At 36.6% G+C, this 27,486-nt stretch overlaps 1 protein-coding gene across 1 annotated transcript in view; it reads right to left on the bottom strand.

Moving 5' to 3' along the window:
• Positions 1 to 27,486, bottom strand: part of CFAP47 (cilia and flagella associated protein 47) — a 356,049-nt gene that overhangs the window by 277,831 nt on the left and 50,732 nt on the right. Inside the window, exons 20-28 of the mRNA XM_063457869.1 lie at positions 26,584 to 26,661; positions 25,069 to 25,213; positions 23,827 to 23,921; positions 20,818 to 20,986; positions 17,002 to 17,102; positions 16,422 to 16,581; positions 13,982 to 14,180; positions 10,670 to 10,876; positions 3,971 to 4,071 (exon numbers count right to left, since the gene is read on the bottom strand). Of these exons, the coding sequence (XP_063313939.1) occupies positions 3,971 to 4,071; positions 10,670 to 10,876; positions 13,982 to 14,180; positions 16,422 to 16,581; positions 17,002 to 17,102; positions 20,818 to 20,986; positions 23,827 to 23,921; positions 25,069 to 25,213; positions 26,584 to 26,661 (1,255 nt within the window). The remainder of the gene's footprint in view (positions 1 to 3,970; positions 4,072 to 10,669; positions 10,877 to 13,981; positions 14,181 to 16,421; positions 16,582 to 17,001; positions 17,103 to 20,817; positions 20,987 to 23,826; positions 23,922 to 25,068; positions 25,214 to 26,583; positions 26,662 to 27,486) is intronic.

Here is a 27,486-nt window from a genome sequence, read left to right as displayed (position 1 = left end):
GCAGCAATGTGATGGTGAAAAGTACTTAAATCTACCTTTTCAATCTTGATGATTTCAGCCAATCCTTTGGGAGCAGAATTTGATTGAGAACAGAGTTTGGTACGATTCTCAAAGCAAAAGCATTCAGAGTTATATTAAGCCTGCAATGAAAACACTGCAGTTTTTAAAAAAAATACAGTTTTACATTGCAAGGTTAAAGCTATAAGTACATTTATCAGGACCACTTCCATGAAATTAAGTGGTCTGACAGCCTTTAGTGGTCCTTTAAATGAGTGTGATTTTAGTTATCTGAGCTCCACACAACCACTTAGGATTAGGTGCCTTCACTTGATGAAAGACTAGGAGCTTTCACTTGGTGCAGCTTGGGAGAGCTTAATGTGTGCTCTGAGCTATTACACTTGAGACCACAGTCCAAGTATGGAATGTAATCAATTCCTCAATCTGGAGCAGGTTCGACTAAACATGGACTTTCTTGACTAACCAAGGTCTTTCTATTCCCCTTTTTTTCAACTGGTGGGGATTATTGTAGTGCTTATTGTGGAATCTGTAGCCTAAGGAATTTGATTGTGTTTAAATAACAGGGGCACACAATAGCACAAGACAAGATTGCTGCTGAGTCTATGCTGGTGATCTGAATAGTATGTGACAAACTTCAGTCACATATTGAGATCTGTTTAATGAAAGGTAACCAAATATGTGAAAAATGTGGGGTTGAGCTGAGCCAACGGGCAGGGAATACCTGAATCCAATACTCATCACTCTGTGAAGTTACCAATGCCCAAGTCCAGCTATCAAAGCTCCATATGCAGAACACCTTTTAAAACCTAGTCACATAGGTCTCAAGCCCAGTTGGCAGAAGGTGCCAGCTCATATCCGAGCCTGGAGTTGGTATGGTGGAGACTCACAGCAAATCCACTACTTTATGACACATAGAGCTTGCGGCGTCCTCTCACCCTACAGTTTACCTTGGGCTTCATATCTATATCAGGCATTAGTTGATTCAGAAATATATTACAAACTGTTGGGTCAATAATTTATTTGTTGCCCCTCTGATATCATTGTCACATCATTCTAGATCCACGGATATAGTGCAGTTATCTGACACCCTCCTCAGTTTGCTCATAACTATAAGGCCGCCTGTTGGCTTGCAAATGTGTGTTTGCACATTTACAATGTTTCTGTGCCCCCTCCAGAGTTTCAAATACAACTTACAGAGATAGAACAAGCTAACATCATTTTCTAAAGGCAGACTCATTTGTTTTATTACTGTTGTCTCCTAATACCTCTGTAGCAATGCTCTGTAAATTGTTTATATGTGAACAAAATATTTAAATATATTTTCAGAATTACTTACTGTATCTTCTTTTTGTTCATTTGTTTTATATTAAAGGAATACGGTCTTCAATTTTATTTTAATTTCTTAATATAATCTTTATATTGTGGCATACCATCTCGTTTTTTTTTTTTGTTTTTTTTTTTTGGGGGGGGGGGGGGTTTACACGTGCATTTTTAAGTTTTTTTTACAAAATCCCTTGCATATCTTTCCTACTTCCTACTTCCCCTTTCTGACAGCTACTATTATACAACTGTCTATTACTCTGAAAATTGCCTGACAGAATATGCTTCAAGCAGAAAAAGTAAATGCTTTTGAAAAGCAATGGATGGTATTTTCTTTTATTAATCCACAGATTATTTGGGACATTTACCTCTCTATTTACCGTATATACTTGAGTACAAGTCGACCCAAATATAAGTCGAGGCCCCTAATTTTACCCAAAAAAACTGGGAAAACTTATTGACTCGAGCATAAGAGTATAGGGTGGGAAATGTAGCAGCTGCTGGTAAATTTCTAAATAAAATTAGATCCCCCCCAAAATTATATTACGGTAATTGAATATTTATTTACAGTGTGTGTGTATATAATGAATGCAGAGTGTGTGTGTGTTTGTGTAGTGTGTGTATATAATGAATGCAGTGTGTGTGTGTGTTTGTGTAGTGTGTGTATATAATGAATGCAGTGTGTGTGTATATAATGCAGAGTGTGTGTGTGTGTGTGTATGAATGCAGAGTGTGTGTATGTGATGCAGAGTGTGTTTGTGTATGTGATGCAGAGTGTGTAACTTTGGTGGGGGTGGGCATTTTTATTATTTAGTTTTATTATTATTATTATTATTTTAATATTAAATTTTATTTTTAATATTATTACATTTATTTTATTTTAATATTATTAACATTTTTATTTTATTTTAAGATTATTAAAATTTTTATTTTATTTTATTATTATTAAAATGTTTATTTTTATTTGTTTTGTCCCCCCTCCCTGCTTGTTAGCTGGCATGGGAGTGGGCTATATTATTCCCTGGTGGTCCAGTGGTGTGTACTGTGCAGGAGGGGGGCTGGCAGCGAGCTGTTACTTACCTTTCCTGCAGCTCCTGTCAGCTCCCTTCTCCTATGTGCCCTTCAGCTCCACAGTTCAGCTCCCACTGTAAGTCTTGCAGTCTCAGTGCCACGCGGAGCGTTGCCACTGTAACCTGTGGCAACGCTCTGACACCGCGGCTCTCGCGAGATTTACAGTGGGAGCTGAACGGCACGGAGGAGAAGGGAGCTGACAGGACCTTTACCTGCTGTAAAGGTAAGTAACAGCTCGCTGCCAGCCCCCAACAGGACTACCGGACTTGTAATGAGCCTGGCGGTCCTGGTCTGTATTATGGCAATGTGACTCGAGTATAAGACGAGTGGGGGTTTTTCAGCACAAAAAATGTGCTGAAAAATTTGTCTTATACTCGAGTATATACGGTATTTAGATCTGAATTGGTGTGTATGTTTATATATACACTTAGTATATCATATGTTTTGTACACCATATTTATATTATGTACTTAGGATTGTATGTTAGTTTGTGGATGTCAAGGATTTATGGTTGCTGCATGTAAATGGTGTGAGCACTTTGTGTAGCACTTTTTTAAAAATAATTTGTACCAATATTTATTGCACTTATTTCTTAATATTTTAATTATTTGATCTTAATTCAACTTTTTAATTACCTTATTGTTTTTTTATTTTTTTTTTTGGGGGGGGGGGGGGGGTTATGTGTGTAATTGTCTGTATTTACTGACCTCATTTCCATGCTTACAGGAGCCTAACAAAAAGCACAGTGTAAACACCCTGAGATGCTTTAGGAATCTCTAGGAACCTTGGAATTGTCACCACTAGATTATCATCAAGGCCAAGTCAATTTAGATAATTAAGGTTCTGAAATCTTACAAAAATCATTAATGGTTCAACTGAAAGGTTACTTAAGATCCATGCCACATTTACTATTTAACTTTTTTTTTCAATCAGTTAAATTTAGTACAAATTTAGTAACCGACCAGAAATATTAAGCAGGGCTCAAAACAGTTTTTTTTTGTGTGGAATAATCCCAATTTAGTTCCCTGGGATCCCGCATCAAGGGACATCGGATAACTGTCCCCGGTTAGCTCAGCATGTACAATCACTGTGCATCTGATACCCCCTTTACTGGTTGGGCATGACAACTTTCTCAGTGGGCTGTCCTTTACTGGTTGGGCATGACCACTTTCTCAGTGGGCTGTCCATTGTGGGTGTCACCATTTGCATCACTGGCAACACCCCCTGGAAGGCCTGCCAACTTGTCCTGATGACATACCTCATACGACTGGGTGGTATGATGTAGAGTTGATTTTTTTTTTCCACTGAAAAGGGAATGTTAAAGTCTTTTCACTTAAAATGCAACAACAAATATTATTTTGTCAGGGATGCCCAATTTGGGTACAAGTATCAAGTATACAAGGCCAGACGACCATCATGCAGCAACCAGAGGAAGAATTGAAATTGGTGTAATCATTCAGTAATGTATACTACATCAGTGCATTTGCTAAAAAAAAAACATTTCATGTAATTGAAAACTAGGGCAAATATAAATATATGTATTAAAAGTCAAACACATTACCACTTTTTAAAATAACTTGCTCGTCTGTACGGTGGTATGCCAAATGAGGGTACACAGTGAGAATGCAGTTCTCTGCTATCGCTGCAACATGAAGTGAAAACCTGCAAATTATAAAATCAAGATTATATTTTTATTCACAAAGAACTAACATAATCTGTAATGCAGTACAAAGAACAAATAGTTGATACAAGCAGATAACGATAATAACATGATACATTTAGAGCTACTTCTACAAAAAACAAAAGCGCCTTTGCCCTAATAACTGTTCTTTTAGCCTAACATTTGCAATACTGTCAGGTTCAGAAATTGGATACATGAACCTGGGAGCTGGGACCTAGCTAAAGTATTCTTGACCAGACAGTTGCAGACGCTCCCTATTTTAGTAGGTGTTCCTTACATTATATATTTTTATTTATTTTGGCGGTCATCAAAAGCCAGAATTGGGGAGCCAAGTAACATATTTTAATACACGTATGCATTTTTTTTCTGAACGTTGTCATTTAGTAAGATGTTCAGAAAAAAATATCTGATTAGATGTTTTGTATCTCATTTTATTGTGCCAGTAATACTGTGATAATTTGTGTTTTAGTGTAAATTTATAATATGACAAAATGACCACAGGCATTAGAGTGCTAGCCTGAGTGAAAAATAGCATCCAAGTGAGTTGGTATTGATTTGTATAAGAACACATGGGAGAACTAAATAAAAGTAAGATTGAGTCTTAAGTGCAATAGAAAATCATTTTGAAGATTAATGATTTCTGGAAGCAGAGAAAGGCAGAAGGTCAAAAGGCATTCTTGAATTAAATATGATCAGTTTGATGCATGAAATACTTCATTATCATTGACCTTCATTTACTGGCTTTGTATGGTTTCAGATTTTATTTATTTATTTTTCATATATTTCTATTTATATGCAAGATATATATCACATCACACAAAAGTGCACAGATGATAGAAACACACAATAGCAAAGTGACAATTTGTAATAGTATAACAGCTGCAATAACAATTGGCTTACACATTATGAATTTAAAATAAAATAAGGCAATAGAACAAACAGAGCAAGGGCAGGCAATAAAAAGTGAAGCCCTGATAAAACTAACAAGTATTTTAGTATAAGGGTATAAAAGAGTTATGCAAAGTAAATAAGATAGCAACATTTGGGCAATGCATGGCTTCAGGAATAAAACCCCTAAGCAAGGGGCAACAGGTAAAGGGGGAAGTAATGCACAGGGTGAAAATCCCAACAATAATGAGCAATTTTACTAAGATGTATGTGACTGGCCAGGGCCGTCTTTAATATTGATTGGACCCTGGGCAAGCATTTGCTTGGGCCCCCTGGACCCTGCCCTCTCTCCCACTCCGAATCCCAAGCTACCTGGCATGCAATCACAGCCTCCACTCTAACGTAGTCATGGAACTAATGGAACTAAAGAGGGCCTGGTGCAAGAATTTTGGGGGGGGGTCTCACCTCTAGGGCAAGAGTGGAGAAAAGATAGATACCCATCTGATGTACAACTCCCACGATGCTATGCCAGCTGGGGATCTACCATTTGGCCATTCTTGTAGAGTTGCATATGTGAGCAGTGTTTGTGCACTTGAATGTAAGCATGTTTTTGTATAGAGTATGTGTGTGCATGTAGGGGTGTATTTGTATGTACTTTACCATTGGAATGCAGTGGTGTACTTGTGTGTAGTGTTTGCGTTTGAATGCAGGGATGTGTGTTTGTATGTAGTGTTGGCTTTTAAATGCAGGTGTGCTTTTGTGTGTAGAGATGGTGTTTCTGTATAATTTTTGCGTTTTAATAAAGGGGTGTGTTTGTATGTAACGTCTTTAATTGCATGCAGGGGTGTGATTGGATGTAGTGTTGTCTTTTAAATGCAGATATACATTTGTGTGTAGTATTGGTGTGAGTGAAGGGCGTGTTTGTATACAATTTTGGAGTTTGAATTCAGGGGTATGTTTTTATATAATGATTTGTGGGTGTGTTTGATACACGTTGACGCACATATCCACATATCCACACATAAACACACTGATATATGCACACACCCTAGAACAAAACATAGAAAGAGGTCCAGGCACTCCAGGATTCAAAGAAGGCAATTTATTTAACCCACAGCCAATCAATGTTTGGCTGTGAGTTAAATAAATTGCCTTCTTTGAATCCTGGAGTGCCTGGACCTCTTTCTATTTTTTGTTCTATCAAGTAATTGGTTCTTCTACATCAGGTGCCGCAGAGCACAGGGTTTGGACAATGGCAGGGGGCCAATGGGTCAGCTACTTCGAGCTGCCCCGTTTGCCCACCTTTAAAGATGGCCCTGACTGGCCCAACACATCTGAGCAAATAAAAACAAACATCAAAAGTATGATAACAATAGAAACATAGAAGTAGCACATAGATCCACATGTCAGGCCAAACTAGACCCTTTAGGACAAATGGGGCAATTTTTCAGACATCCCAAACGTGGGTAGTAGAAGTCACAGGAAAGGATGAGGGTGAAGAAATGTGAAGATTCTTCAGGTGAGAAGGTCTTGTGAGGAAGCCATTCTTTTGGATAATAAGACAGCAAGGCAGTCCTCATCTATCTGTAACATCTCAACAGGATGATTTTGGAGCTCTAGGAGATCTATTATGTGATACACATCATTTACGGTAATGGCTTCTGCTTGTTTAAAAGGCAAAAAAAAAAAGCAATTAGGCACCGTAAGACCTTTGCTTTCCAGACTAGGTTTTATCAGTTATTCGAAGCTCTCTATAATAACTCCAAGGTCCAGATTTTGAATGCAGGGTTCATTTCAGATCAATTTGACATAACAAATGGAGCCTGGCAGAGTAGGCCTCTGACCCTGCTCTTGCATGTTTTGGCATTGGAGCTGCTAGCAGCCACTATTAGAGAAAATGCATTGATCCATGGGGTGAAGCTAGGAATCTGGGAATATAAGTTACATTTACTCATGGACAATGTCCTTCTCACACGTACCCACTCACATATCTCCATGTCTAATTTCCAAACGCAAATACAGGAAAATAGTAAATTGTTCTACTATAAATTCATTGTCACAAAGGTACAAGCATTACCAGTAAACCTGGAGGGCAAAAGAGGCTAAAGGAGGCATTTCAGTTAGACTGGAGATCACACTAACTCACTTTCCTAGGCATAAGGGTTTCAAGAAACATGGAGGATCTATTCCAAGCCAATTATGGGAAACTAATTAAATAATTCATAACTACACTACAGAACTAGGAGGTCAAACAGTAAAACAAAGCAGTTTGGGTCTAACAAATTTGACAGCGTATTACCAAAATGTTTTATGAATGCAGTAGTTTCAACACAATTACAATCATTTGCGCCCCAATGGATGGACAAAGAGGTCCACTGGACTATATCAATGGGGCTACACTGTCCCTTCTGTCTTCCTAGACAAATGAGAACTGCCCTACCACAAATGCTACACAGCACTAAATATTTACTCCAAATGTGGGACCGTCTAAAAGATACACTGTGTGGGTATTCCCCGATACCCTTGGCTTCATTGCTGCAATCTTACAGGGTCTTCTAACAAACTCAATACACCCCCCTTTTGAAAAAAATGTGTTTGCAATTGGGACCAATTAAAAAAAGTGTTTTCCGGTCAAAGGGAGGTGAGGTGACATGGATAATTGGGTATATTGATGCTTGGCAGAAAAATCTAGGAACCCAAATAGACATTGAACAATGGAATAGAGAATTTAGTGTCCAAAAAGGATTAACCTCATGCGCATCCTACTTAGAATTGATACAAAGGATCTTTCACAGATGGTAACTAGTACCTGCTAAAATGGTGAACATATACCCAGGGAGCTTGAACACATGCTGGAGATGTGGTGGGAAGGTGGGAACAATTTTCCATGTGTGGTGGAAATGCCCACCGGTCATAAAGTTTTGGAAATCAATAGCAGACCTACTACCCTCTCTCCTCAAAATTCCCAGTGAACCCAAACCTTACTTATTTATGTTGGCGCAAGGAATATCCCAACCACCCCAGGATCTAATTGTGGCAAGTTTCCTAAACTAGCTTACAAGACCATGGCAGCTACAAAACTCTGAATAAGACCACTAGCCTAGCCAGGGATGAATAGGATGCATTCCTTAAGGGGGAAAACAATGAAAACAATGAAGGAACAGAGAAAGGGGGATATGGACGAGGAAAAGCTGAATAAATTAAAAAGCAAAATAGGATAAGGGCAAAAACAAAGCACATTATTTTATTTAAAGATCCTAAATCCTTGTTATATATATATATATATATTACACTGACACAACTTGTAAATGTGCTACTGTTGCTAATGTAATTTGTCAAGGTGACACTGTTGTTAGTAATTGTGTCATTCGTGTATGCTATATGAATGCTGTAGTTATGGCACAATAGTGTTAAGGAGACAAATTGTCATAGATTACATTTCATTTCTTGTTGTAATTTTATGAAACACAAATAAAAATTGTCAAACTGAAAAAAAAAATAAAGCACGCCCGTATCATCTTGAACTAAAAACTACTATCTAGAAAAGAAAGATGTGAATGAATACCAAAGCTAAATTAGTAACATATCCATAATACACATTAACATAAGGAAAGAAAACTAGTTTTCCCTGGAACTACACATTTTTTCGTTACATATGTACATCTTGAAAGAAAGAGAAAATGCATTTATTATCTGTTACCCATTAGCCGTTCTGCTGTTTGCATACTTATTTCCCTAATGTGCACTTGCAAAGAAGTTGCAGAAAATAGGCAATAGTCATTAAATATATTATGTGAATCAACATTTGCAACCTGCTGGCAGCCAAAAAAAGCTCAGGCTCCAACAGCCAGGACAGAAATCCTCATAAGCATAGGAAGCTCATTTTCATTAACCATACTCAGATTTTGTCATATGTTTTACACCAGAAGACAGTCTCTGTCTGGGAATTGACTATCTTTTTAATTCTGCGTAGTATAATGTTATTTTCCTCAATGAGTACAAAACTGCAAAGCATATATTTAAAGGATGAAAGAATGTAATTGATTGCCAAGTGTCATTCATTATAAAATATAGCTCACACACAAAAAAATACACAATCAAAGTTTGTTTCTCTTATTTTTCAACCCACACTGGAAATTTGCCAAATGACTAATACTGTCAAATCATATCTGGATTATAATCTTTATTCCTATACAACTTTAATTGAAAGAAAAATAAATGCATTTAAAACCACGCTATGAAGTATAAAATTCTATTGTTGCATCATTTCAGTATCTCTAGTCAGGCAGAACAGCTGTGAAGTTAACAGAACTATGCAGAAAAGTGCAATCTCCAAAACAATGGAAGAACAATGTAATATTCTTAGTAGAACTCATACTGAAGAAACAAAGGATGATTGTTACAAGATTTATGTTCCATCAAAAGCAACTTCCCTAATCATTTAGAAGCAGAAACAGATAGGTTCAAAAACAGGCATGCCTCATTCTGGACACCGGAGGTTCTAAAAAATGACTGTTCCTCCCTTAAAATAAAGGATATAATGTAACAAAGGTGAACTTGCCATATTACCAGTGTGATTAATCTGTTTTGTTGTTTTTTTAAAGTCCAAGTAGCATTAAATATCATGTGTCCGCGTTTCTTCGAGCAAATAGAACGACCTAAAAGCATTCACAGAAAACTACTCAGGATCACATTTTGTTTTTGTAAGTTGAATGTTTTACTTTCATTCGGTGAAGGCTTGTCTATAGGGGCAGCTAGGGCCACTCTCTATCAGTTTTATTTTTCTGTTTTCTGTAAACTAACAACTTTAATATGTATCTGTGTCATAAAATGTTTTCTGTCCTTTTAAATATTAGTACTGCAGTTCCCCTTGTTATCTGCTGTTGCTAAAGAAAGTAAAACAAAACAAACAAAAAAACAACAACATAGAGGTATGTGGCTCTGGTGACCTTGCTCCTGTACCTACAGCTTCCTCCCACCACTAACAGTCTCACCACTCCTTCCCTCACAACTCCCTCTCTCCCTTCCTCACAGCCCCCATTCTCCCTGCGCTAGCAGCCCACTGCTCTGTTTTTTAAGGTGCTGGTAGCGGCTGCTAGCATCATATACGAGAGGAAGCCAGTTGGCCATGCTCTGTTTTATTTGCGCTATTTTCGTCAGCGCTGCTGTAATCTGAGGTTCCTGCCACCGATCTCCTCTCTTTGCACTCCCTGTTCGGTTCCCATGCTGCCTGACCGTAGAGCTTATTAAGGCAGCACTGCTTCACACATCGGGTGTCTGTCTTAATAAGACCAGTCGGACAGCATAGGAGTAGGCTAGGGAATATAGAGAGACAGTCTGAACCACTAGAGTTTAATTTAGTGGTTTAGGTATACTGAGTCAGTCCATGGAATCTCAGCACTGTAAACATTGCCTTTTCTATGGCAAGATGCTAAATGGCGAAGCGTTTAAATTGCTGTACATGCTCAGCAGACTCCCAATGCCTTTCTAGGGAGAAGCATTGAATAATGATTTCAGCCTGGGGAAAAGCAGCAGCCATGGCAGGATGTGGGATAGAGAGTAAACAATTCTGCTTTATTTTACTACTACAGGAGGGCCCATGAATCTAAATCTGCACTAGAATGTGTTAAAAAAAAATACATGTTTTCATAAGACATTTGTTATAAGTAAAAATGCTAAAATTGCACTCACTGATTATTGTATTCATCGCTGAATAGTAGTTCAACCAAGCAGGAAGCTGGTCTGGATGATTTGAAGATAATCTGTAGAACGATCCTTTCACTTTTGTCCCCGGAGTTGGAAATGGTCTGTCCATTTGGGAAGTGTAAAGAAAACAGGTTTTCCTGCTCACCATTTTCAAACTCTATATGTGGACATTTGACTGTTATTTCAGATTGCCTATGGAGAGATACAAATGGTACAGGTATTAAAAACATTAATAAATGAGCATCAATAAGTAGACTGCTATAACAAACTGATTTTTTTAATATACATATGCAAAACAAAACAGATAATAGTATGTCACTTTAAATTGGTGTCAAAGTAAAATAACATATCATGAAACCAATACAGCCATGCATGTGAAAAAAGTGGCGTTTACATGCAATCAAAACAATAAGTTATTACTTATAGTGGTATAGCAGCAATAGTACTCTGTGGTTACTCGTAAAAAAAACACCAATCTCTATTTAAACAAAAATCTCTGGTGATGTGCCCCCACCTAAAGGCACTAAAATAAATATTTGTGAGTTAAGACACTTAACCCTGAATACAAAATATGGCAGATGATTCTCATACATAAAAAAGAAAGAGAAATAAATACTAGTGCAATAATGTTTGATCTTAAAAGGTGCAGAATTGCATACATGAAAATTATGCTCACAATGTTAAGAGCCTTTTGAGTAAATCAAATAAATAAAAGCACACACAATTGCCAACAGGACTGCACGTTATATTCAATTGTGTATGTTTTCATTTATTTTATTAGCTTTTTTCAAATTGATTATTTAAAATACATGTTTTTGCACATTCTTGGTCTGCTACTCTGCTTCTTGGGTTGATAAAAAGGAGGCTTTCCCACTTTTTTATTTGGCAAATTGTCTTCATACATGGAGCCAGTCATTTATGGGCTCCAAGTAAAGGTGAGCATATAAATATATATTTAACCTATAATATATTATGTGTTATGATACCACACCATTGTGTTTATTTATATGCACCTTATGGAAAGAAAGTGAGGTTTCGCGAGAAGTGGTAGTGTTGCCACCAAAAGGTCACAGAAGTGGTGCATTCAGAGCCATATCCTTCAAAATGCTCTTAACATTGTGAGCATATTATCCATTTATGGAATGCTGCACCTTTTAAGATCAAGCATCATTGCACTTTTTTTTTTTTAATCCTCTGTTTCTATTATTTGTTATACTTTCAGCAATTGTTCTGTAACATTTGCAATTTACTGTGACCATTTATATTTATTTTAATTGTAATTTGATTTATTTATTTTTACAATCTTATAATATCATTTTTTTAAATGTATGCTACAAAACCCTGGTCTGAGTAGCCATATTTGTTTCTTGTCACATGTCTGTTTTATTCATTCATTTATATATACATTTGTTTTGTGCTTTATTCCCTATGTACTTCATTGCTTTACCCAACTAGTTTACTAATCCCTTTTGTTGTTTATTATTGTTATCAGCTGTTATTATTATTATACTCTTTCCCCATTACTCTTTTTCTATTAGATTTATCTAGTTTCCCCTTCTCCCTTTCCCCTCCCAATATAGCTGCTCCCCTCCTTTCACTCTTTTTATTGCCATCCCTAATATGGCTCACACAAGTTGTATTGCCCTCCCTAACATGGCTGATACATGTTCTACAATAAAGTTATGACAAACTAAAAAAAAAAAAAAAAAAAAAAAGATTTTGTAAATTAAAAATAAAAAAGGTCATATGACCATGACGTCATTTTGGCCCGAAAATGAAGTAATTTGAAGTCTATATAAAGCCAGTGTTGTCAAGTACATGTTTTTATCCACTTGAGAAAGCCCTAAGTAGAGACACGCGTTGTGGAAATTTTAACTAACTGTATTTTAATAAAGGTATTTTGGCCACTTTCTTTGTTGAGAGTTAGCCTTTTTATCTTTTTTTACCATTTTTATTATTTTACTACCTGGCACCTGAGTTTTACTTATTCCAGAGAGATATTACTCCAAAGCATCCTTGGTGGGGATTATACCACTTACGCACTATCATTGAGCAGTGCGTCTGCCCAATTAAATGTGAGTAACCATTTGGTATTTTTATACACTCTCCTGGTTTTATCACAGTCAGCGCTATTGTTGTTTTTTATGTTACATATGGTCCCCATATGACAAGATATCTACTTATAACATTCCCTCACGTATCCCATAAGTGGGGATTATACCACTGTATGCTGTTTATACTAGAGCTAGTTTTTAGCTCTCAAAAATGTGAGTAGGACCATATAGACCTTTTCTATTGGCTGCTACCTATTTGGGTTTTATTGCACTATTAGATTTTCCTTTCTCTTTCATACGGATCACACAAACCCCTTGATCCCACTATTCCATAGACGTCTCTACCTCAGATAGAACTGTGATTGTTCTCTCATCCCAAGGTTTTCTGGACTCTTTTTGGACTGTTCTTTATATATATATATATAATATATATATAATATTTCTATATTACTACTTGCTTATATTTATTTGTACATATTATCTCTGTGGCGCCACCTTTTTCTACTTCCTTATACCTATATACCTATAGGGCCTGTGAGGGAGCCCTATCCTTTAGGTGTGCTGCCTTTATTTAAGTTTTTAAGCGCTGATCCTTCTGTACACTTTTCACTTAATTATTGCACTAGTATTTATTTATTTTCCTTTTTTATGTGAGAATCAACTGCCCCATTTTGTATTTAGGGGTAAGTGTCTTAATTCACAAATATTTATTTTAGTGCTGCACTTGCATTTTGGTGTTTTCTAGGTGAGGGCACATTGCCTTAGAACTTTTTTCATATCTTACTCATTGCATATCAGTTGGGTTAATTTAATGACCAGAACAAAAATCTATGTGTGGCTAATCTAGCAAAGCTATTACAGTCCAAACTAAACTAAATGTTCTTTGTTTACTATATTGTTATATATATTAAACTATATTGCTTATTTTTGTAAATTGTTTCAGATTAGCACAATGTTATATTGGCCAAACATGGACTATGCAAACAGGCTTTAGGTACAGATTACAATAAACTGTAATGTTCATCATGCTTGTATGAAGTTAATTCTCTTTTCACTCTGAAGCAGCTGAAGTGGATATACAGTTCCCTATTCCTTTATAACATTAAATACAGTAGTATTTCATTGACAGTATACAGCTTTCATATATACCCCTTTATTAAAAAAGTAAGGAAAAGAACCCTGAGTATAAATTGCATGCATCAATTTACTTGAAAGCCTATATGTTCCTTATTGCTTCTCTTACCTGAAAAAATCAATTGGGATTATATCAACAATTGCTTGAGCTTCTGTATCCAAAGGGACAGGAGTCATTAGCACAAAAGGCGGATCAAATACTAGCTTTGGTCTTGTGACATTTCCAACCAAATACAGAGGTATGAAGTGATTGTCAGGATTATCATTCAGGATCACATGTATTTCAAATACAAAATTGCCAGGACCAGCTGATCAGGAAAGAAAATTACAAGATTTAGGAGAAAAAAAATCAAGATTTGTGCAAAACGTTAAATGCTTATATTAAATTAACCATAACAACTAATATGACTTCTGCAACTTTCTGTATTTCACACTTTTTTTTCTTTTACTTACCCTGAGTGCCTTGTGTAAATGCTCACCCCAGCAAGAATTGTTAAAGGAACCCTATAGTCACTAAAACAACTTGTATAGATCAACTGTATAGATCAACTGTATAGATCATGCCTCTGAAGTTTCACTGCTTAATTCTCTACCATTTAGGAGTTAAATCATTTTTGTTTTTGTCCAACTTTAGCTGAATGAAGTAGTTTTGGTGTATAGCACTAGTCATGCCTCCCCTGGCTGTGACTGACACAACTTGCATTATAAAGAATGGTTTTATTTTCAATCAAATGTTATCTTACTCCAGATGTTTTTATCTTCTGCTCTGTAAATTGAACTTTATTCACATACAGAAGGCTCCTGCAAGCATGTAACGGAGCAGGAGAGAAGGAAATCGAAATTAAGCAGACTGTGCAATAAAGGAAGTGTAAACATTAGATGACTCACTGCAGGAAGTGTTTAGGAAGGCGGTGCAAGTCACATGCAGGGAGGCTTGACTAGGGTGAATAAACAAAGTGATATAACTTCTAAATGTCAGAGAATTGAGCAATGAGTCTGCAGGGAATGATCTATACATCAAAACTACATTCAGCCAAAGTTGTTTTGGTGAAAGGAACACTATAGGCACCAAGACCACGTTATCTCAGTAAGTTCTATAGGTGCCATACCCCTCCCTTCCACCCCCCTTAAACCTCCATCTGAAAACATTGCTGTTCTGCAGGAACTGCAATGTTTTCATTGCAGGCTTAACCAGTGTCTAGTAGTTATCATACTTACAGCAACTAGATCAATTTTGATAATCTCAGCCAAAGAGGCAGAGGGCAATGCCGAAGACAAGCACTGCATGGGAAAAAGGTAAGTAAGCTCACATTTTTAATATTGGCAGTCACCTAACCAGTGACTAGGGTACTGTATTCCATCCTAACGCTATACTATTCCTTTATAAATGGTTTAACACTGAACCGAAGAACATCCACAGGGACCTCCAGACATTGTAGCCACTTCAATGAGATGAAGACGTTGCAGTGCCTACAGTGTCCCTTTAAAGTGAACTTATCATGATAAATTCACTTTATTGAATAACATCTCCTTATGCAGTATATGTATCATGTATGATGTGATCAATTATATATTTTTTGCTTCAGTAGATCCTAGATGGCTACTCACTTCTTGGCTAGTAATGACAAGGCAGAAATCTTGGCAACTTTTTATGTTACAAAAATATGAATTGCTCCTACTTGGGGACACTTCGAGCAGAACAAACCTCTGTTATGACAATATGCTAGCTTCACTGCCAGCACATCAACATCACAACAAAGAGAGATTAATCATTCCATTCCATTATTCCCCCACAAAGTATGAGAAACACATGCTTATACACTAATTGAGCGGAAGAACTGCCTGGGGCATGGGTAGACAACATTCGGCACTCCAGATATTGAGGACTACATCTCTTCTAATGCTCATATAGCCATAATGCCGGCAAAGCATCAGGAGAGATGTAGTCTGGAGTGGCAAAGGTACCTCTGGCCTGAGGGAAGGTTCTCTATTTAGTCATTATTTGGCATGAAGGTCTATGCCACGTCTATTCAAGCAAATGATTTTTTATATACAATTTCCTCCCAATCTATACATTTTCTAGTACAGTGTATAGATTAGTTTTCATTAACTTTTACGTTAAACACACTTGTGCTTTACCATGACAGGTGCACTTTAAATATGCTCAAGTACAACCAGCTGCCTTTCTATTACATTGAAAGAATCAGCCTATATGCAATGATATTGTCATTTGATTTCAGATTACATACACTAGTTTCAGGGTTATTCACCAAGTGAGCATTCAAAGTGAATTTCCAATTAAAGGCCAGAGTAGCAACTGAAAGTATTGCTGATACTAACACCAGGATTGTAAACAGTCTAAATAAAAACAACTCAATACAAACCTCCAACCCCCAGCATGGCAAATCAATTTCAAAGAAATGATAAAGCATGTGAGAGGTTTTCTAGTACACCCAACCAGTGCAAGCAATATTTTGTATAATTAGGAATATGCTGTTGTATTAACATGGAATAAAAAATAAAAACAGCAGATGATGTAAAGCACTTACACGGACAAAAGGAAACAGTGATGCAAGTCATTTCTCCTGGTTGGAGCAAACCTGAACGTTTGCTGAACTTAAATATTCCATCTTCTATGACTCCTCCAGCTTGATCTAGATTGAGCTTCCAGTTCACAACGTGCTTGGAGATGTTGGTCAATTCAAGTTTCTATGCATAAAAAGGGTTAAATCAAGGATGCAGCTTATATGCATAATCTATATATGGTGTTTTAAAGGAAAAGTAAGTACTCCTAGTAAGCATTTTGAAATACAATAAAAAAGTGTATTCTCTGAAAAGAATAGATAAAAGTGTGGCACCTGATAAGGTTCTATTACTATACTGTCTCTTCCACGCATTTTGCACATACCTCCACTGAAGTACAACAAAACTGTGTCTGACAAAAATGTCTGAGATAAATTGGGAGAAACAAAATATACTGGTCTTATACTTCCTATACTTTTTATTGTGATTTTACAAGACTTCCAGATGTCAAGCAAAATATTCTGCAAGAACAGAAATGCATTTTTGTAACTATAACGGCACTTATTGAGTAGACCTTTTCCTAACATGCATACAGAAAATTCTTACCTCTGAGCAAAGAGCTTGATCTGTAATACCCAAATCCAAAACTCCAGATTTCAGTTCAAATTCAAATCTGTTGCGTGAGAACCTGATCAAATGTTGTAAAACTGGAAAATACAATGATGCATTTGTCTATAATGGGTATATTTGGTGTTACAATTATTTAACACATTTGAAAAAGTCAAAACATCCATCACTCTTAGGGCAGCGTTGGATATACAAGACACTGCCTGGGATTGATAGATACCACCATAATAGGAAGCAGATACTTGTTGCCGAATTCATCATAAAGGTTTACTCCTGATGATGGTGCTCATATGTTCTCTGAGAAGCTAAAGAGAGACAGACAGTATGCTGGTGTGTGACTCTGATCATCTTCAGACAGGCACATGTATGTAACATACAATCAGAGAGTAAAGGCACTTCAGATTGCCAAAATGAACACATACATTTGGTACAAGACTTATTTCTGCACCATTGACAGTGTTTACTAATCCACAGTAGCCGAGGATCATGCATAAGATCTACAGCAGAGGTCTGTAACTATCAGTAGCTGAACTAAATAATCAGAGGGCCATGTTGCAATATTTTATTTTTGGACCTCGACCACTCCAGACAATTAACCTTTAATTCACCAAAAATGTCCCCATTTGCCCCCGCCAATTAGCCAACTCTATAGGTTTCTCATCCCCCACCCCATGACTCCTTTCCTGCAACTGTCAAAAATGACATACCAAGCACTCAATAAACCCTTCTCTAACAAACGATTTAATTTCCCTACTTTAACCCTTTGTGTCACTATACCCCACTCCCTCTAGCATGTAAGCTCATCGAGCAGGGCCCTCAACCCCCTCTGTTCCTGTACATCCAGTGGTCTGATCTTAATTATGTGTCTGTTAGTCCACCCATTGTACAGCGCTACGGAATTTGTTGGCGCTATATAAATAATAAAATAATAATAGTCACAAGACCATAAGTCCCCATGTCAAGTCCTTTCCCTCCCTAATTTAAACTGCCACTTTCCCCTGACAATTAACCCTCTTCATGCCCAAATTACGGTAGATTTTGCCACATTTGCCTGCTTATGAACCCTTTCTATTCCCTAATTAGATTTGCCACATTTTCCTGCCAACTAACCATCTCTCTTCCCAATTTAGATTGGCACATTCCCCTGCTAATTAACCAATTCCATCTCCCACATAAGTGACCCCCATTCTTCTTCGAATTCACCCCTTCCTTTGCTCTATTACATTTTACCATTCTCTTTGCTATCCACAAACCGTAGAAGGGTCCTGTCATATATCTGCCCAAATTGCCAGGCAGACCTGTCCTTACTCTGACTTTTGGCAGAATTTGGCCAAATTCAGTAATTCGCAAGTATCCAAATTTCCCAATCTTCAGAAAACAAAATGAAAGGACGCATAAGAAATCAAAATAAATCGCTTTGGATCCATCCAATTCAATAAGGAGAGCAAATTAGGGAGGTATCTAATTAATAGCAAAAAGAGCAAATTTAAGAAAAAAGTTTTTGCTCCAAAATTTAGTATTCTTAAATATGACAATCCCACTGTAAATTGGTAACCATATGTGGGAAAGCCATACATATGAATATCAAATTAGGGAACTGTTTAGCAGATAGCTCCCTTATCTGGTCATTTGTATCCTTATGGCAATCCCATCTAAGGAGAGCAAAGTAAGGAATTATCTACTAAACAGTTGAAAGATCAAATTAAAAATGTCGTTCAGTTTAGCAGATAATTTCCTAAATTGGTACTTTGTGACTGCCACCTTCATTTATTTCCCACAGGGAATAAAAGGCGGCTGAATTTAGAAAATTAACAAAATTTCAGTTGAAATTCGGTTCATCCGAATTGATATGTTTCAAATTTTAAAATTGAAAATTAATAAATCAAAACGAAACATAACCATTTTTTCCCCAGTGCGCATCTTTAGATTGTACATGATTCTAAACAGTTTTTTAAGAAATATAATTTGCATTAATTTATAGGTAGATTATTAACATGGCAGAATACTTGTAATGGTTTATTAGATCGATAGTGATATCACAGAACCAGTACGTTTTTTAATAATATATTACATGTAAACTATACATGATAATTTAGGAAATAAATTAACGTGCAGGTGGTGCCTTGTGTTATTTCCAGCATCTATTTACTTTAATGTACAGTATTTACACTCTTTTTTTTCTAGCAAATTAGTGCTCTGAATTGTGTGCAACATATGCAGCAAGTTAGGACCCATGCAGTGAGTTCGTTATGTGTTAATGCAGCATAGGCTACTGTAGCTCAAATGGAGTTATTCACTAAACAACTAATATAATCTGGATAGACAAAATCCAGTGAAAAGTACTGAACCCAAATCACAATGACAATTCTCATAAATACAAAAGCCAAACACGATCAGAATTTGGTCTCCCTGAATGAATCTGCAGCAATTGCCTGGATACATTCGGTGTCTGAATTAAAATCAGTGCTTTCGCATCTGAGTCCTATACATAGTATAGGATTCAGAAGATTCACAAAGCATAGGGACCGAATGCATCCAGCACATTTGCAAACTCTCATTCACGTGCCAGCAGGCAAATAGTTAAATAACCCACAGCAGTACAACGGTTATTTATGTGGAATCTGGGCAGTGCATACATTTAATAGCTAGCCAGCTGCCACATTAAAGAGTTACAAATAAATAAATAAATATAAAGCTATAGTGGTAAATACCGGAGATTAATACTATAAGGATGGCTTAACACAGGGATAGGCAACCTTCGGCACTCCAGATGTTTTTGACTACATCTCCCATAATGCTCTCACACCCATAATGCTGGCATAGCATTGTGGGAGTTGTAGTCCAAAACATCTGGAAAGTTGCCTATGCCTAGTTTAATATCTCCCTATGTCCCCACCTGTACTGTGGTAGCTGGGGGAATGTTTACTAAATGTTAAAAACAACTGCTGCCCAGTTGCTAGAAAGGCGCCTGTAAAAAAAGGGGGCCTGTAAAATAATGGGATTTAATAAAATAAACAGGAGGCAGATCCTTATGTCTTGCCTGCCTAACCTTTGCCAGCAGGTGAGGGATATATATTAATATCAATGGGGGGGTCATCTCATGTCCTCACACATTGCTGGTAGGTGGGGCCCTAATTATAATATTCTGGGAAGAGGACCAGAAATGGGGGCTGGGGACACACACTATATATTTAATGTAGCGTCTGGCTATTAAGTGAGGGTGAGCTGCCTCATTATTAACCCTTGCTCCACCGTGAGGGGTTTTAACTATCTGTCCACTAGCCGCTAACACTGCCAGCAAGCAAATAGTTTGAATTTGAAGCCTGCCCGGACTTGAAGCATTTAAGTTGGATTTCAGACAAATTCCAGACATTGTTAAATATTGTGAACAATATCCAAATTTTGCAGTCTGAATGGTCCCGCAGAGCAGTGAATGGTTTTTCCCAATTTGGTATGGTGCCATGCGGATTTTAGTGAATAACCCCAAATGAGTTAAACTAAAAGAAAGCAGACCCACGTGAATCAAGAATGCATAATTATCCATCCATGTGATACTGTTTTGACAAAGTAATATGCATTTCAAAATGTTTTAAAAATTATGGATATTCTTCCTTTTACCTTAACAGCATACCCTTAAAATGAAATATTTTTATTTTTGGGGAGGAAAATCTAACCCATATCATATTAAGCCAGATTTTTAAGTATGTCCATTCACAAATTATAGGACTTTACATTGTACTATGCATATTGAGTGTCTGGAAACACAATAAAAGAGATTTCATTCACAGTACATACCAGTAGCATTCACCCTACAAACTGGTGTGGTGACATTCACCATTTGGGGCCTGGGAACAACTATATGCTTTTCAGAATTGGTTGGAGTGACAGGCAAAGAACTGTCAGAATGAGATAAGCGTCCCATGAAATTAATATTTATTGGAAGTTGAAAGTCATATGCTGCCACCTGCAGGGCAAAAAAATAATAATGCAATTAGATTGATTAATGTTTTGATTTGCAACATACAATGCTCACTTATTGAAAATTTTTAATGTAAATATGACAAGTATGATTTTTTTTATAGATTTTTTTATCACGTTAACAATTCAGACTTAATATATATTAAAAAAAAACAAGGTGTTAGAACAAGTTAAGTTTGCAGTGGGCATGTGATTAACTAAATAGCACTGAAACCTATGTCAATTTCTACTGTACCATGCAGATGGTAGGTAGAGACAGTACAGAATTCTTCCCCCTCTCTTTTTCTCAGTGTATAAAGGGTGAGGATTGTAAAAGATGTATTGATGCATAGAGTCAAGTATCAATAAATATTACTGTCACAATTATAATGTGAGAAGATAAATGTCAGAAGATTTTGTAGTCCACATACGTGTTACTTTCATGCAGGATAAGATAAGTGTAAAGGAAATGATAGTTTGGTTGTCCAAATTCATGTTCCAAATGTGGCTGTTTATAACACAAGTAACCATAAAATTGCAACTAATTCCCAACTCAAACCTAAATTCCCCTAAAACTCTTTCCTTTAACTGAAATGTACTTTTGAAGTTTTAAGAACAAACAAAAATAGGCAATAGAAGCTGTTGGTACTCATGCATTGGTTTCCTCTTGCTGTCTACAGCCTTCAGATATATGAATAAAGTTTCTGTTGGCTTATACCTTTCTGAATGTGGTTACATTGGCTCCCCCACCAGGAATCTGGTATGTCTTGTTATGTAGTTCTGGAGGAGAAAGTCTTGTGCCAAGCTTCTCAGAAAACTGTGTGCATCCCAGGTATAAAAAGTTAAGTTACTGTCTAGTGCTAAACTGGTCCAGACTGTTGTTTAGTGACTGTACTCCATATTATGTTTTATTTGGTAATGTTTACTTTCAGTGAAAATAGATTTATTTTCTTATTCTAAAATACAAGTTGCTATAAAAACATTAAATCGTCTTATGCCTCCAGAAATGCTCTTTACAATCTAATAAAATATTTTACAAGGACATCTGCAGGTTACAAAGAAACTTCCACGGACTAATGAAATAGTAATGTATAATGGCATATTCATAAAGATACAAGACGGTATTGCTCCCATGGCTTCTTATAGCTAAATTATAGTAATTGCAATTAGGTGTGCTTCACAATAAAGTACATCTACCAATGTGAAAAGCATTCCAATGTGTTACTTACATATTTAAACTGTTTATAAGAGGGATCAATTGTTTCACAGAAGAAAAATGTAATAAAGACTAAGAATGCAGGATATTTTCCTACTATTGTGTTTGTATTTCTGTGTCGTAGAAGGAAACAGTTCCACGGATACACCAGGAGTCTATAGAGAGTCTACCAAACAGTGTGGAAGGACCGCAGGAACCATCATAACAAACACTTCACAGCATTATCACAGTAATGAGAAAACAGAATAAAATGTGTAGTGTGAAGCACAATAGCATCTAGCACCATCTCAAGTGACAATCTGTCTTTTAGTTTGCTGGTATGAACTGAAACATGATGGCAACGGTTGAAACCTTAGTTCCTATAATAATATAAATTAGGATGCTGAGTTGTGCTGTTGCTGAGAATACTTATAAAGGGGGCCTGTCATCTTTAACAGAAGTGATAACACGGACAGGTTTAGGCAGGCATAAGAGATCTATCCATTTTGAGGTGGCTTCAGGTATTTGCAAGAGAGGGTGGCAAGAGGGGAGTGTGGGGTGTGCGTTTTTTTTTTTTTTGCTTTAGAAATATATTTCTACGCAGTTAATGTTCTTTGCATCTTTGCATCCACTATATCTTTCTTCTCTAATTTAGAATTTTCAAAATCTGAAATAATTGCCAGAAATTAATGCAGGAGACCTCAATTCCTTCCCTACCACAAACTGATTTGCATTATATATCAACTAATTAAGGACACATTAGATAGATTTTGAAAACAGCCTTGCAATTATTTACCCACGGCATTAAGAAAGCATAGCTTTTTTATCAAGCAGTGAGCATAAGTAATCATCACTGATGGAGGAATGTATTTTAGAAGCCTCTGGCAGGAAATAAAAAGTGTATGCATCTGCTCTTTTTAAGTTAAGCTACATTACAATTAATACAGTAGTAGCATCTTAAATGAAATTATTTAAGCAGTATTAGCCTCTTTAAACATTTGTCTAACAAGAAATCATCGGGATGAAAATATTTAATTTCATGCATATCCAGGGAAATCCACGAATAATGAATTTAATCTAATTAACGCGTACTTTCTTCTTATTACGCTTAGCGATATCACAATTAATTGCGTTAAAAGCCTGTCTGGTCTCTGTAATTCAGACTGCACAATTAGCTCATTAAAAATGTTTTGGGTTTTTATAGTAAACAGCAAAAAAAATCATTATATGGAGTCAAATGGTTCCTCCGAGCATCATAACCATTAATGCCCGCGTACAGAACAGTGGTCCAGTTCCCCGGCAATGAGGCACACTATTTAGCTATGGTGTGCCCTCTTACCTGGATTTCCTCTGGACTCTTACTCTCCTTTCATCTCTGGAGTTGCAAAAGTCAGAAGGCGATCCAGTCACCATTTATTAGCTGAGAGCTTTAGCAGACTGCACTCAGTCAATGAATGGCACACTGTGCATGAAAATCCGCACACCAATGACATTAACCAGCCTCGAACTCTTGTGCAAAGTAATAAAACTTCATTTGTACAGTGTTGCAACATAACATATCTCAGTATTTGCAGCTTCAGTATGACCACTTCAAATCACTGACATGATCATGACGAGTAACCCTTTCTAATTTGCACTGTATCCAAACTCACCTCTTTAGGATTAAAGTTCAAAGCACATTGGAAGGACTCCTTCTCTTCTAAATCCACAACATATACACGAGGATATAATGGATCAACATCAACCACTGGAACAAACGTAAAATGGTTTCAGTCATTATCATTTAAAATAAACATTGTCACTGTCAGCTAGCAAATAGTATGAGCTACTATATTTGTCAGTGGAGGCAAGATGTAAAGGTCTTGAATTCAAAATTAATTTCAAAATTACACCAGTAAAGTCAAACTGAAAATAAAGCTGAAATGGATAATTCTTCCAATTACGGTACGATGGCTTAAATTCATGCCTTAAAAGGAGATGTTTATCCTAAGGCTTCCAATCTACCACAAAACTACTGAAGACAGTGTGCTGGCTCCTCTATAGCTTGCTTCGAAGACCTTTTTGGAATGAACCTTTGAGTTGTGTGAAAGGTTCACTTAAAATGTATTTTGCAGATATCACACCCTTACAACTGTTTGATTTATATGAATGAAATAAAACATACACACATAGATTATCATCATAATGATGCTAATTATCATTGTTAGTTACATATTTCAAGGAAGCACAATGGGGGCGGGGCCGAGCTGCCCTGCTGACTAGTCGCATGGATGATTAGTCCCCGCAAATTGCAAAGCTCTTGGCCCACAACTGAGACCCGACCCTTCACCCAGCACCAAGAAGCGGCAGTTAAATGTACTACGTAGTGCTGATCCAAGAGCTCTGCCTGAAACTCACAAGCTGACCCTTCAGAGGGGAGAAATCAAGGTTATGTAGCAGAGGCCTACTCAGGCGGTGAGTTACATGTATATTAAAGATCCAGCAAATTTTCATATAATCCATTTCAGCTAGGGCAAATGAGGTGGAGAAATATATACATTTTTCTATATGCTTTCTCTATGGTGATTGACATGTGCAAAGGACAGAGCTTTTATAAAGATTGAGCTAAGATGGAGGTGCCCAGTTGCAGAATAAAGGGGTGTGGATTTCTCCATTTAACTTTATTTTTGACACCTCACAAATTTGTTAATTATGTAGGATAAGATAATTTCCTGGGAAGTAACTGTCCCCCTATAAATATAAATGCAAAGATTGACCATATGAATTAAAAGAGGGTTAAGGAAGCATCGACTAGTCAGTAAGAATAAAATGCTCAGATATCCATTAAACAACTTCATTTCTGACTACAGATGGTAAGCTTAAACATGTAATCAACTTGTTGTGGACAGAGATACCTGATTCGTCTTTGAAAGTCATAGAAAAGTCATCATATTTGGAAAGGTCAAATTCTACTTTTGAACGTGCCAACCCTTTGTTTTGAAGCATAAATGGTATGACCTGAGTGGAATCCGCATACACGCCCGGAAAGAGGAATGAGCTCTGCAAAACAGAATGACATATTGAAAATTTTATCAGCAATAATTGTACAGCAGAATAATCATCCAAATACAACACATTATATCCCTACAGTGTGCATATTCATTTACTACATAACTTGGGTATTTTCTGCAAGTAAACACAAACCAATATTTGGCTTTTTTCACTAATATGTGAAAGAATCCTCACCTATTAAACATATCCACACACTTTAGTCTACAACAAGACCAAGCAATGTTAAATAATATTTCATGATTTGTCAACTCCTCCATATCTACTTCATATAAGAAACTATTAAGCAAGATTTGCACCAAAAAATGTACTGTTTTTTGGGCTATATCAGTAATAAATTCTGGGGTGTGCAAAAAAAGAGGCAGGTGCATATTAGCCAGAAGTTTGAATGTTTGCATTCCACATAGAGACACAGATGTGGTTTGAGTATGATACTCATTAGGTCTACCATGACATAATCCAATCTGTTGGCTGTCCATAAGCTTGGCCGTAGTAGGCAGTGTGTAGTTAGCATGCAGAAAGAGTTTGTGAGCTCAATGGCTTTTGCATTATAAGGCTGATATAGCTAGCAATTTGTCAATGTATAAATAATATGTGTGTTTACTTTATTTATATTATGATAAAACCTCATGTAATCACTTCCCTTCTAGTAAGAGCACCAATTTGAACAACAATTCTAAAATAATATCAACCTCTTACCAATGACACCCTATTTCTGGTGTAATAAAAGTTATTCAATAGGGATATTTATAAAAGTGTTTCTTTAGAAACTTGGGGGAAAGTTCTAAATATGTTGCAATCACCATGGAAACTAAAATAATCAGCAGGAACATTCCATGTGATTCTATGATGATCACTTCAGTTTTCGAACTTCATCCCACCTTTTTGTTAGCAACATTTTTATAAATCTCCCCAATGCCTATGTGCTTTTCACAACACAGTAAGAGATTTCGAAAGCTCCCAGCTGCATGTGTTTTCTTGTTATGAGCTCAGTCTTTTATACCGAGCTTTGTCCTTGTAATCTGACATGTTATTTAGATGTTAATACTGTTGTTCTGTTGCAGTTTCTGGTGTTTTCCAGACAAGCCTTGCTTTCCTAGTGAGCCGAGGTTATCCATGAAGAACAGACACAATTTCAGCTAAATCCCCAAGCTCACTGGGTTTTATATTTTAATGTATTTGTTTCTGCAAAGCAATCATTGTGAGCTGTGCTTCCAACATGCAGGACGTTAATTACAAATGCTTATTTCAGACGTGTGACAAGCACATTATTGGTGAATCAAACTATAGCAGGTGACCGAAAGGATTTGAGCTAATATCCAATACATGTCACAATGAATTCTAGCACATCTTATACTCACAACAGAAATATCTACTTCAGGAGGCACTACTGATCCTCCAATTCTCAGTTCTAGTGGTCTGGTATTGCGTACAGATACCTAATAAAAAGGAGAATATATTAGTAAATTCAAAATACAACTTGCTCTAATTTTTGTTTAGTTATTGGTATTTTTTTTCATCTATGTACCAAAATAGACAGTTGACAAATTATGATTTTCTGTATAACTACTATTTTTTTGTTACAAAACAGTAATGTTCTATCATCATTTTTTTGGTCCATGCAATCCCACAACCTATTTTAAGGTCATATGAATCTTTCATGGATATTTGCATACATTGTTATAATTCTCATTATTTATAAAGCGCCAACAAATTCTGCAGCACTGTTACGTGGGTCGACTAACAGGCAAGTATTTGTAACCAGACGAGTAGGACACACAGGAACAGTGGTGGTTTAGGACTCTGCTCAAATAAGCTTACTATTTGTCTTACTATCTGTCTCATGTACATGGAATGTTAGGAACAGTGTGTCTATTAACCGCTAGAATGTGTACTTACTGGCCAAGTTGCGTAAACAGACACGTTCATTTTGACTGTTTAATCATCTACATATTAATTAATATAGAACGACCACTTCCCAGGATTTTTTGTATTTTCGCAAATATGTGTTTCGGAGGTCTGAGAAATAATGTTTAATGTAGATATTCATACTATTCTATCCTGGTACTGAGTGCCTTCATCTTGGCTTGTCAGTAATTGTTATGAGCTTGTTCCTGTCACTGAACATGAGTATGTTTATGTTTCTCGTCTTTCAATGCAATATGTGCCCTGGCTCTGCCAAGACTGTCCTGGATTATGTTATTGATTGCTAAATACTCAATATGATGTATGAATAAATTGAGCCATCACATGAAAAAAAGATT

Source organism: Pelobates fuscus, chromosome 1 (assembly GCF_036172605.1).
Source record: "Pelobates fuscus isolate aPelFus1 chromosome 1, aPelFus1.pri, whole genome shotgun sequence".
In the NCBI taxonomy this organism is placed as follows: Eukaryota; Metazoa; Chordata; class Amphibia; order Anura; family Pelobatidae; genus Pelobates; species Pelobates fuscus.
Note: the sequence above shows the minus strand (reverse complement) of the source record. Positions and strands in the feature narration are given on the sequence as shown.